At 35.3% G+C, this 13,172-nt stretch overlaps 2 protein-coding genes across 2 annotated transcripts; one reads left to right on the top strand and one right to left on the bottom strand.

Moving 5' to 3' along the window:
- The first annotated feature begins 4,105 nt into the window (after positions 1-4,105).
- LOC132599348 (protein CHAPERONE-LIKE PROTEIN OF POR1, chloroplastic) lies at positions 4,106-7,848 on the top strand. The gene is made up of 3 exons (XM_060312673.1): positions 4,106-4,500; positions 5,862-6,219; positions 7,496-7,848. The coding sequence occupies exons 1-3, from the start codon at positions 4,159-4,161 to the stop codon at positions 7,669-7,671; spliced, it is 876 nt and encodes a 291-aa protein (XP_060168656.1). The 5' UTR covers positions 4,106-4,158; the 3' UTR covers positions 7,672-7,848.
- A 625-nt stretch (positions 7,849-8,473) lies between these two features.
- LOC132599347 (protein ALTERED PHOSPHATE STARVATION RESPONSE 1-like) lies at positions 8,474-12,759 on the bottom strand. The gene is made up of 5 exons (XM_060312672.1): positions 12,413-12,759; positions 11,243-12,170; positions 10,399-10,619; positions 9,541-9,764; positions 8,474-9,442 (listed from the first exon to the last, which is right to left on the bottom strand). Exons 2-5 carry the CDS (start codon positions 12,129-12,131, stop codon positions 8,602-8,604), a joined length of 2,175 nt encoding a protein of 724 aa, XP_060168655.1. The 5' UTR covers positions 12,132-12,170; positions 12,413-12,759; the 3' UTR covers positions 8,474-8,601.
- Between the last annotated feature and the right edge of the window lie 413 nt (positions 12,760-13,172).

Below are 13,172 nucleotides of genomic sequence, written 5' to 3'. Positions count from 1 at the left end.
GAGGCAGTTCCAACGAATATTTCTCTGTTCATTTATATGGTATTGACTAATTAGCTTTTTTTAGTTTCATTTACATTTTGCTTTAGACTATTTGTGCTTATCTAACCTTCTCGTTGTGTTTTCTCTTGAGTCGAGGGGTCTTTCAGACACAACTTCCCTATCTTCCAAGATAGGGATAAGGTCTGCGTACATTTTACCATCCCCAAACCCCACATTGTGAGATTTCACTGGGTGTTGTTGTTATTGTTATTTATATGATATTGGTTGAGCTACATTAATGTAGTCTTGGTTAAGGGAAGTACTAGATATCTACAATTTAATTACAAAGTTGGGTTTATGGACAAAATATCAACTTTAAATTTTGAATATTTCAATAAATTTAGTAGGTGTTTGGTCATAGATTTTAAATATTTTTCACTTTATTTGAAATTCACGGAGTTGGAATTAAAGATGGAGTTGTGTTCTCTAATACTCTTAAAACAAATATTTGGAATAATGTTTATGTTTGAAGGTACTCAAATACAACTTCAAAAGTGAAAAAGCGAGTTAAAAATAGGTTATAGTCTGTTTTCCAAATTTGAAATACATCTTCAAGTACAATTTTCATGACCAACCACTAATTTTAAATAAATTGGTAAGTTTTATTTAGAGAAAAGAAAAGAATTATTTTAGGGCCAAACGAGTAAATAATTTTTCAAAATTATGAAAATTGTTCAATTGGAAAAGAGAGTAGTAGTAGACGATCCAATGCTCCAAATGTCTTTTTCAAATTAACTGGTGACGCCAAGTGTTTGGTTGGCGCGCGGGACCAACAATAAGTCGTGCCCTCTTCTAATACTTGCAAGTATTTTGGACTGGATTATTGTGATTTGAAAACGCTCAAAATATCTGGAAAAGAAAAGTATGAAGAGAAATGGCCGATTAATTTAATCAATGGTTGCCCAAATTTTATTTTACTACACTAAATTATAGTTTTTTTTTTTGTAATAAAAAATGATTTAACTTGACTCAAATATCACAGAAGTCACTAGGTTATTTTTTTTTTAGTAACAAAAACAAATTTACATAAACATCACATAAAGTAACTAGAAGGAAACACAAATAAGATATTTATATGATACATAGGCAAATTTGAGTGACTTTTTATGTATATGAAAAAAAAAATGCTTGCTGACTTTTGTAGACGGACAAAGTTGATTAATTTTTTCGTTGCAAAACAATTTAATGACTTTGGTACAATAAAGTACAAATTGAGTGACCATCTATGAAATTGCCCCAGAAATCATTCGACGTGTCCTGAAATTTAACTGTATTAGGCGTTTGTTCATTTTCTTAAAAATTTAAGCAACGCATTTCAGTTTCTGAATATAAAATTGTCCTCAATAATCCTAAGGTTTTTATCGAGTTCAAAAGCGATTTTACTGCAATTTCATTTTTTTTCAAATTTATAATACTATTAAGAACTTTACACACGTGTTTTCCCAATATGTTTTTGAGAGTTAGGGTGTATAGGATTTTGTGTTTGTACATTGTCAAATTATGATATATGACATAGTTCCCTACAAAGATCGAGATCACCTAAAGTTCAAATTTGCATTGTCTTCGTTACTATCTGAAACAATCAAGTTGATGAAAGGAGGGCTATTTAAGGGTTTAAAAATTTAAATAAAGAAACAAGAAATAATTTTTGTTTTTCTTCAAGATAGATTTGAGATATTTTGAATCAGCAAGATAAAACTATTATAATAAATTAAAATTATTAGTTGCTTCTCTATTTGATAAAAATATCACTTATTTAAATTCAATAACCAATTAATAACACCTCTTTTGATTAGTGAAGTTAGTCGATTGATAGATAAACAAAGATATTCTTTAAAGAATGATCTCTTATTTCTAATTTAAGCACTCCACGTAATAATGATATATTAATAGCACTGTTCTCTCTTATACTATTAATTTACTGATAGTCAGTGACATTAAATAATAAATAACAAATAACACTTCTTTCAATTAGTATAGTTAATTGATTAATGACTCTAAGTAAGAGTTATCCAAGTTGAGTGCACCAATTAAGTGAGCAAAAAAACTCTTCTCGGTTAGCTTACGCTAAAATCAATAAATTTGTTTAAAACATTCTCTTCTTGCTAATAAAAAATAAAACAACATGATAAAAAATTTGGTAAGTAGATATGATTATATCCAAATAGAACAGTCAATATTCAATTTATTAGTCTATAAAAATAATTTTAAAAAATCCCAACAGAAGAAGATAAATTAAGATACTCATTATAACTACTTTGTCAAGCTATCTAGTATCCAAACTAAAAGAAAATTATCTTGTGAAGAAAAGATAAAAGCGAAAAGAAAATATTATGTTTACAAGAAAAAGAGGCCAAAATTAGTTCTCGTATATTACTCGACAAAAAATTTATTGATTTGTCTGGTACAAACATGTGCCTATTAGTAATCCTTTTTTTTTTTTTTTTGCACGGATTGCCCTTCTTTTGGGGTGGTCTTTAAATTTTGCCCCTCATATTTGTGTTCTTTAAGTTTTGTCCTTCGCTTGGATACCTGAGGTTCTGGGTTCGAACCCCCGCTTAGGCATAAAATAAAAAAATAATTTCGCAAGGCAGGGCTAGGGGAGTGTATACCGGATCCAACATACAATCCTTAAGGAAAAACAAGTCTGCCCCATAAGGCATAGTTCCTTAAGGAAAAGTTTTGCCCCATAAGACATAACTAAACTATGCCTTGAGGAAAAGTTATGCCCCCTCCGGCATAACTTTAGTTTTTCCTTAAGGACTTTATGCCGGATCCGGCATACACTCCCTCCAGCCCTGTCTTGCGAAATTATTTTTTTATTTTATGTCTGAACGGAGGTTCGAACCCAGAACCTGAGGTATTCAAGCTAAGAGCAAAACTTAAAGACCAGAAATATGAGGGGCAAAATTTAAAGACCGCAAATATGAGGAGCAAAATTTAAAGACCACCCCAAAAGAAGGGCAATTCGCAGGATTGCCCATTAGTAATTAAATTCTGTAAAGGCTTTGGCAACTTATGAAGTGCCTAGGGGCTAGGGCTTAGAGAGAATTTAGAAATGCCTTGACAATTTACCATGACTTTGTCTCTCTTATTTTGTGCTGTAGTCTTTGATGAAGTTGGTACAAACACATTTTCCTTCTTTCGCCTTGTTAGCTTCTTTCCCTTTTCTCCCCTTTTCACTTTATTCTTTTTTCCAGTAAGATTTGTCATAAAGATGAGATTATAATTAAAATTTAAATGAATAATAAATAATTTATTTCTATTAATCTCTTTTTTGGCTCTTAAAAATGTAGAAAGAAGTGACAACAATGTGGAGAAGAAAAAGAAGAAGAAAGAAAGGAGGAGTTAAATAAAACCCCCCCAAATGGGCTAATGGTGCACTTTCCCCTAAGATAAAATCATCAGATGCAACTCTCATATCATTTAGTTAATCAAATAACAATATGAGATAATGTTTTTCCATTGAACTAACTTTAAATAAAGGGAAAAGGGTAAAAAATATCCCTCTACTTTGTTATAATAGCCAAATTATAACAACACTTACAATAGTCATCACATGGAACTATTTCTTTTTTAATTTCTTTTGGGATCACAAATAGAAAGGAGTTACTAAACTCTCGTTGTCATCTTAGGATCTATGACGGGAGTATTATACGTTTGAGGGAATTGAGGGAAATAAGCGGATCTAGATTTTTAATTAAGTTGAGTCGGGTTTAAAAAATGAAATCGAATTATTTTGTGAATTTGGGCATTTTCGTTAAGAAAATTGTATATTTGAAAACTTTAATGACCCAATTTTGTAACGGAGAATATTTTTAGCTATTATAACAAAGCAAGAGAGTATTTTTTACCCTTTTCCCTTAAATAAAAGTATTTCAGAAACATTTGAAAAAAATAAAATAAAAATTCGTTCGTAAATCTTTTGACGCTAAAAGGTTTACTAGAATGGAGATCCTTCAAACTAGTGGACCAGAAATAGCAATTAGTTAACTTACACATCACCAGTTACCTAACTAGAAACGCCACACACTTGAGTTTGCTTCAACCGTTTGGTTTGCTTATTTGTTAGTATTATATTATCACCCGTTCAGATATTCACTGTGCCTTAAACAAAATATGGCCACATCTCTCTCGGTCCGGCCCAACCGCACAATCATCGGTAGTGACCCGGCCGGTTCAAACCGGCCTACTCCAATCCGTCCGGTTCATTTTCCGAAAATTCTGAACTCCGTTTGTTTACGGCGGAGGTTAGCGGCGTTTGGTTCTCACCGCCGGAAATTGGAAACCGTTACCGTTAAAGCAGGTTCTAGAGCTGATGATTCGGCTCCGTTTGAGATGTCGGTTGAGAATGCGTTGAAGTTGTTAGGTGTTAGTGAGGGTGCGAGCTTTGATGATATTCTTCGTGCTAAAAAATCAATTATCTCTACTTGTAATGATGATCCAGATACTATTGCCCAGGTATAAGAGGTTATTCTGCTTATTTTTTCTTTAATTACTGTAGAATTGTTGTTTTCAAGTTCCTTTTAGAGATAACGGTAAAAAAAAACACCTGAACTATTGTTTTTTCGCGAGGTTCACACCTCAACTATCGGTTGTGCCCTTTTCTCATCATCTATGTATTAAAAAGACACCTAGCTGAGTAGATGGTGATAGTTCAGGTGGGAAAAGGGAACATCTGATAGTTGGCCTAGTTAGTTTCGAGGTGTGTTTTAATAAATATATGATGATAGTTCAGGTAGGAAAAGGGAACAGATGGTGATAGTTCAGGTAAGAAAAGGGAACAACTGATAGTTAGGGTGTGAAACTCCGAAAAAGTGAAGTAGATAGTTCAGGTAAGAAAAGGGAAAAGGGAACAACTGATAGTTAGGGTGGGAAACTCGCGAAAAAGTGAAGTTCAGCTGTGTTTTTTGCCATTAACTCTATCTTTTATGATTAGCTTCCCTGCTGATCGTCTATGTTTTTGTGCATTTGAAACTCCATAGCTCTGTTTGAAATATTGTTGATACGAGGTATTAAATAATGTTTTGGGTTTTAATTTGTACTGAATTGACTAGATTGGAAGTTGGAACAATGATTAGTATACTGAACAGTAGGAACACTTCAATGTTTTGCTTTGCCTTGTTGTTGTTGTATATATACTGGAAAAGCATATGTGTCTTTGCAGAAATTGCCATCAGCTGTTATTTTATTGTCAAGTAATCATTAATCAAATCAATCAACTATACCTCAGTCCCAAACTATTCGTGACAGGCTATACGAAGAACGTTACATCCGTTCTGCATGTTCTAGCAAATTACTCCCTCTGTTCACTTTTACTTGTGCAGTATTCTAAAAATAGATTTTCACTTTTACTTGTCACTTTTTGCATATCAAGAAAAGACAATTTATTTTTTCCTGTTTTACCCATAGTATTAATTACTTACTTCAAATCATTTTTCAAATCCAATAAAATATCCAGCAATTAATATGGGTACATTGGTAAATTATGCACTTCATTTATTGATTCTTAAATAACGTGAAAAGTCCAAAGTGGACAAGTAAAAGTGAATGGAGGGAGTAATGTTTAGAGGATTCATGATATGTTATGACTATTTTTATCCTGATCATTAACCTACCTCCTTATATAGAATTGGACCAGCTATTGGGAACTCGCCTTGGTGGAGTTATTTAAATTAAGCATCAAGTCAAAATTGTTGGAGGAGAACTGGAAAGAATAGATCTTTGAGTGGAAATTAATATATCTGCCTTTTTCCTCTTTCTCCTCCTCCATGTGTATGTGTTAGTGACTATAAGAAATGACACCTTTCAACAACTTTCAGGTTGAGGCTGCATATGATATGCTTCTCATGCAGAGCTTATCACAGAGGAGAGCTGGAAAAGTTGTGGACAGTAGTGTACGCTTTGCTGATGTTAAAGCTGCTAACGCTTCTGGGATGGGATCAATGCCCAAGTGGCTGCAAACGTCTGTCAAGAGCTCACCAGTCTCAGTTGAAGCACCAGCTGCTAAAGAGCTGGGTGTTCAAGCAGGAGTCTATGGAGCCTTAATGGTCTTAACATATGTTAATGGGGCGTCAACACCTTCAGGAGTATCATATGGAGCTGATGTACCTGGACTAATCTTAGCCACGAGCTTTGGGGCCACCTTGTACTTCATGACCAAGAAAAATGTCAAGCTGGGTAAGGAAGATAGGTTACTTTTCTTTGTTTCACTCCCAGGTTAGGTTTAATACATGTGAGATTCCAAATAAAGACAGCAGTATGTGTCTTCAATCATGCTAAAATAATGGCCAAGCTGTTAGTTGAAGTATATAATGACCCCCTATACGTGTTATAAGTTTGTTCATTGGCATTCTATACTAACTGGATCTTAAGCATTATTTTTGGATCACTATAGATTTCACAATTACATCAACCCTCAAGAAAACAATAACTTGGATTGTGATCCTTATCATACGTAACAACTTTTAACCTTGTGAGATGAAGAGACCTTGTCTCAATGCCTATGCTAGTATGCATTTCGTAGAAAATATTTTTGGTGGGCTAGAAGCGTCTTTTTCATAAACAGTTACTCAATATAATACGCGAGTTTTTTCCTATGTTGCTGTTTGTGTTTATTTTCAATTGATACAACTGGGGTTATTCTCAATAGTTGAATGTGTTATTTTCTAGTTAGTTATGGATCTACGTCTTTTATCACGTTGATGATTAACATAAATTTCAGTCTCCAACTCCTAATACTCCCAGCTTTGGTTTAAGTTGAAGCTTTTGCCGCTTTGATGAAGACCTCCTCTGATGTTTCCTATAATACAAAACTGTGTGATGATTTGACTTAGTGAGAGTTATTAAGATGAGCATTGGGGATTCTTTTTTTCACAAAAAAGAGATGAGAATTCGAATACGTATCATTCAATGTGAACAGGGAAGAAGTTTGTCATGTATACATGGATTCTTCAATTGTTATGAACTGCAGAATTGTTTTAGTACAATTGTTGGAAGAAATGAAAACAGGGAAAAAGTAGGTTCCTTAAAGTTTGTGTCTTGAATTTGAAAAATGGATAGGGAAAAATCACATTTGACAATTTTTCCATTTTGCAGAAGTGGACAGCATTTTAAGGTAGTTGAGAGTGAAGACCGTGATTTTTTTACTGAAAACTGGTTTAGATAATTCTTATAGTTTATATAGCAACGACATGAGTAGTATCCACATGAGAGCCAATGAACCTTTGAAGGAGTAGATACGTGCAGATATACTGGCTTCTGGATAATGCGAATGAGACTTTGGAAATAACAATGGAATTGTACCGCTGTTACCATTTATAAAAAAACAATGGAATTGTACTGAATTATGATTCTGCTTGGTGTTTTATTTCATCTAATCTGTAATTCTGCCAAAATATGTAGAACTAGATATTGGTTTTCTGAGAAAAGTGACACGAACTTTACTTGTGAACAGGGAAAGCAAGCGTGATAACAATTGGTGGGCTGGTTGCTGGTGCGGTGGTAGGTTCAGCAGTAGAAAATTGGTTGCAAGTAGACATTGTTCCATTTCTGGGTATACACACTCCTGCTACGGTTGTGAGTGAATTTATACTTTTCTCGCAATTTCTGGTCTCGTTGTATCTGATATAGGGCAACACAAAGGCTTGTATGACCTGCTACTGCAAGGTCTCTGGCTATTTGTTGCCCACTCAGGTGCTTATCTAGGACCAGTAATTTGTCAAATGTACAAAAAGAATGTTCCTAAAACTCTGGAATTTCTGATACTTGTTTTATAAAGCTAGTATAGATTATCTGCTTTGCTTCTTCTATCAACTGTATTTTAATCCCCCCGTCTGATCTGATGAAAATTTGTGGCTTTGAGATTAGACAAATTCTGATTATTTTTCTTACAGAAGGGATACATAGATGATAATATTCCTGCAGTGAAATGCAGCTGTTAACTCCTTTGCATAGCGTATGCTTTCATTTGTTTTTTTAAGATTAAACTCTGTTTAAAAAGTCAGATATAATGCATAGGCCAAGTCAAGAAAAAGACTTTACTTGTAATTTGATTCACTCTTCTTAATGACTAGTAGTTTTAAGTTTAAGAATGGTTTTCTTTCCGGCTCTCATTCATGCACATAGCAATGAAGTCTATATATGCAAATAGGTAGGAATGGCGGTATTTGAACCTGTGACTTCTATCTAAGGGTTCTACAAACTGGTTGCTTGGGCTAATTATTTGTTTATAATGCGAACTTTCTTCATCACGTATCAGGCAGTTATCACCTTTGAGCCGAAAACGGCAGTAGTGTTTGATGGAAAGTACAGACTCTAATTTTAGGGATCTTTGACCGAACAATCCAGAAAACGCTGTTGTATAGTTTATTGGGCCTATGGCCACTTAAGATATAAGAAAAAGGGAATTATAAACTGTCGAACGAAATTTGCCTTTCACCTTCAAGAAACTCAACCATGAATATAAGTGGCTACATCTCAGCGAGCTGCTTTGATGCCACCATAATATACAAACTAGCAGTTCAACCTATGCATTAAATAAGGAAATCTAAAACCAGCCAGTCATCTTTTGACATCTTCACCAGCTTGGGAGCTCTCTATGGATGGCGGGTTACCGACTTTCTCAGCTTTCTCACCGCTGCTTAGTAACTCATTGTACATTTTTAGTGCTGCACTGGAAAATTCTGTTATAGACTCAAAAACTCGGCAAAATCCAGTCTGAAAGCCGTTCAGAGTAATCCTCTGAGTTTCTTGCATGCATTTTTGGTGTTCTTCCTTCTCTAGATCAACCCTTTTCCGGAAATCGTCCAGCAAGTCTTTTCTCTCCTTCAGATACTCAGCTCTATGATCATCTTCAAGCTCCGAGCTTCGATCCGTGAGCTTGAACTCATAAAGCTTGTTTTCTGCCTTTTGGAATGCCAGTGTTTTCCTGTCTAATTCTTTGGACATGCTGTCAACTTTTCGCTTTTGTTGCTGTTCCCCTCCCTGCTGAACCCACAAAGCTCTTATATCCTTTCCACAGCCTTTTAGGGCAACAGAAACTGCTCTATCTGGCAACTTGTTCATGGCAGACAACCAATCGTGACAAATCATGAGAAGTGGAGGACCATTAGCTCGACAAGCTGGAGTTGAACTCCTACTTTTGGAGTAGAATTCAACTTCAGGGACTGTGAACTTGGACAGCCATCCATGGAGTGCCTCCGCATAAGCCTTCTGGGCGACAATGTAATCTTGGAAGCGAGCTCTCCAATTCTGAAGCTCAACGTCAAGCTGGATCGTGGCAAACCGATGAGAGTCATTGGAAAACTTTCCATATGTAGGACAGGTGAAACTTTTCACATCGAATATAATCTTGTTCTGGATCTTATGGGATTCCAGCATAATTTTCCAGGTTCTCATCATACTGTAACAAAAAGAAAGAAAAGGATCAAAAAGTCGGTAAATGAAGATCTTGGATTAAGTGATATTTTGCTACTCAGGTAACTTAACTGTCCTCCTTACCCTTGAAGCAGTTCAATGATTTGAGGCTGCAGTTCTTCATCTCTTAGTTCGTCAATTCTTTTTGATATGGTCTCGGCACTTCGAATTGTGACTAGGATCCTGCTATATAGTTCTTTTACTGCTGCTCTGGTTTTGTCTGTTGTCCGTCCTTCATCTCCTCTGGCATCATGATTTCTTAGTTGATTGCACTTCTTCTCATATGATTTCCAAGTGCTATCTCCAGCCTGAGGGTAAGATGTAAGAAATTGAGCCAAAATGAACAGTGAAGAGACAAATAATGACAGGACTTGACAACTTAATACATTTGTGGATTTGGCATATCTAGCAGTGAAGACATGGCACGAAATTGAATCATTATTTTAACCATGTGTAGTGTCCCTTTAATAGTGGCCCAATTAGGTAGATATCATTGGACGTCCTACAGCTATTCAATACTCTTCAATAACATTCAAAGTTCTGTACTATTGTAGTACCATCTCGGCACCAGTGAATTCCCAAATCCAGGGCCAAAAACTCTGGTTATTGCTATTTTAGAGGTCACATGAGACTTATATGGGGTCAAGTACTTGCACATATTGACAGCACATACTAACTTATGTACAGACAGATAAAGAAGCTCCAAGTCCCATAACAAACAAGTGGTGATCATACCAGAAATCTCAAAAGTATAATTAGCCTGTCATATTAATGTGAATTCTTCTGCATTTGACAAGAATGCTGATAGCTAGATACCTATGCAGACTTTGATTGGCATCAATCAAGAACTTAAATCATATTGCTGGAATGACATGGGTGAGACAGGCTTCATAATGTTCTTATATGACAAAAAGATTGTAGGCTTGGCCATTATGGATATACCTTAACCTCGTCATACAGCTTCTTCTCCCAAGCATACAGCCTTCCTAGGGTCAGTGAATGACTCCCAGAACCCATTCCACCATAGTCATCAAATAGATCGTTCTTGAATTCTGTCCATGTGGAAGAACTTTTTGAACTAGACGCGACAAGACTCTTGCATGATGGTGAACGAGATGCAGGAGACTTCCAAGTAATAGCTGGGATGATTTTCGTTGAGTTGTCTGCATACATGAGATAACCAGACAAATTCAGGAAATAATGAAATAGAGACCCTTGAACCTGAAAATTTCAAGCAGACTCCAGATTCCAGAACTAGGTATAATGTATAAGTTAAGCAACTTTAACTCTCATCCACAGAACAACCTCCTACCGACACTGACCGCCCAAGAATAATCTCGTCCTCATTGACCAGCTAGTGTGAAAATGTGAAGTAAATCATGAGGAATTACGTTCTAAAGATAGATAATTGACTTGGAAATGAGTAAAATGGGTGGATAATCTTCACAAAACCTCCATGAGCATAATAGGAATATGATCAAGGCAGAAACAAAATTGGTACAAATAAATCCTTCTAAAAAACAATTGGATGTCATTTTCTTTTCCAAGAAAAAAGATTATCAGGTATGACCAACTGCAACATATCCTATAACAGGAAGTAATACTGGAATAAAAAATCAATCAAAGAGGACCATAAAGCTAAAACAGCTGAAGAGGAGCATAAACCTAAAGCAAAAGGAGCTATTTCAAGAAAAGCAATCCAATGAAAGATAGACATTTGTTCAAGTTAAAAAAAAACGAAATTTCTCATTCAAAAATGACAGTAACTTATTTCATATGGAAATACCTTTGGGTTCCCCCAAATTAGGCTGTGAATGTACCCAATTTGCCTCCAACATCCTTGACACTTCCTTGCCAGCATCATATGCCTTAACAAAATGGTCTTCAATATCAGTCAATGCTTCAAGTAACTCCCTCCCCTGTAATGGATTATCCACAACCGTCAAACCTTTTTTTGTGTCCTCTTGGCTTACATTAACATTATGCACTGTTTGTTGTACAACTTCAGTCCCATTTTCTCTTTTCTCCATGTTTTCCTTTTCTGCAGTGGCTACTACCTCTTCCTCTTCTTCTTCTTCTTCTTCTAAATCTGGAATCCCTTCTTGCTCCCTTATTAAATCCTCCTCAGAAATCCTATGGTACCCACTAATTATCTCTGGCCTTACACTATTAAAAGGGTTGAAAAAATCCCAACCAAAATCTGTTGGTGGTGAATGCTCCATTTGGTGCATTTGAGGCATTTCCATGTAATAATAGCCATAACCTTGGGGCTGTTGTTCCTGTTTCACAACTTTCACTTCTCTATCTTCCTCAGAAGAATCTGATGGGGTTGTTGTAGATTTGTTGCATGGCCCACCACAACAAATGGATTCTTGGGTTGGCTCAGTAGGTGTTCGCTGAAGAAACAAAGGGTTTGAAACCACATTATTCTCTTTTTTTGGAGAAGAAGGACAAGGTGGTGGAAAAGTTATGAGATATGATGAAGTTGGTGTAGAATGGCGAGCAACAAAGAGTTTTAAAGCCGCTGAAACTCCATACAATGCTTGACAGTACTTGTAATGTGCATCTGCTAAAGTATACCTCCTCTCAACAGCCAATTTCAGGTAGTGTTTTCTCTCTTTACATATGGAAACTACCTCTTCTTCTTCTTCTAACTTGGATGCAACACACCCCATTTCTCTCCCTACTCCTCAGAGCTTGCTGCAAGTTTACAGCTTTGCAAAAAAAGATACCAAATATTAGGAGATTCTTGAGAAAAAAGAACCAAAAAGGTGGTTTCTTGCAAAAAAGATACCAAAAATTAGGAGATTCTTGAGAAAAAGGAAGAAAAGGTGGTTTCTTGGAGGGATGTGGGGTGAAAAGGGATGGGGTTTGAGAAAGTAAGTTTCTTTTTGGTTTATTTTGGAACAGAGATTCTACTGTAGAGAGAAACAAAACAGGTAGTCGAAAAATGTACCTTTTTAAGGATGGTTTTAGAACAACCCATTGAAACATAAAAAGAGGTTTTCAGGTAAAAAAGCAAGTATTGGAAAGAGCAATAGAAGTGGTAGTAGTAGTACCCACTTGGCCTTAGCCAACAGAGCCATAGCCATTTCCTTTGCAAACAGAGCAATTTTCTCAAACAAGAAAGAGAGAGAGAAAAAGAAAAACTCTGTCAGTAAAAGAGGATGTTTTCCCTCTTGTTTTTTTTCTAAGAGTAAAAATGCTGAAGTAGAGTTGGAGATTTCAGAGAGAGAAAGAGAATCAAAAGGTGGGTAACAAGAGATGGTAGGGGCTCGAGGTAAGGGAAGAGTGATGGGGGTATTCTTGTGTTTGCCAAAAGAACTTAAAATACAATGAGGGGGTTTGGTGCATGGTATAGAATGGATATTCAGCATTAATTTTTTATATTGTGTTTAGTAAGAGGTATAATAAATTTATATTTTCTATCAAATATGATATAAAATGAAACATAATTTTAAGGATGTGATATTTTATTTTATCTCACTTATCTCGAAATTATTTTATATCATTTTTTAGATGCTATAAAATAATCTCGAAAAATGAGATAAATTAGTCCCAAGATTATAATCTCAGAATAATTTTGGCTACCTACCAAACGACCACGGACTATATAAAAATATTTATACTATCAATATAATTTAATTTGTTACTTAATAAATTATTTATATTCATTTCGGATTACTAATAAATACTTATGATATTAATAATCTATG

Source organism: Lycium barbarum, chromosome 6 (assembly GCF_019175385.1).
Source record: "Lycium barbarum isolate Lr01 chromosome 6, ASM1917538v2, whole genome shotgun sequence".
Taxonomy (NCBI): domain Eukaryota; kingdom Viridiplantae; phylum Streptophyta; class Magnoliopsida; order Solanales; family Solanaceae; genus Lycium; species Lycium barbarum.
This window is presented reverse-complemented; position numbering and strand designations above follow the sequence as displayed.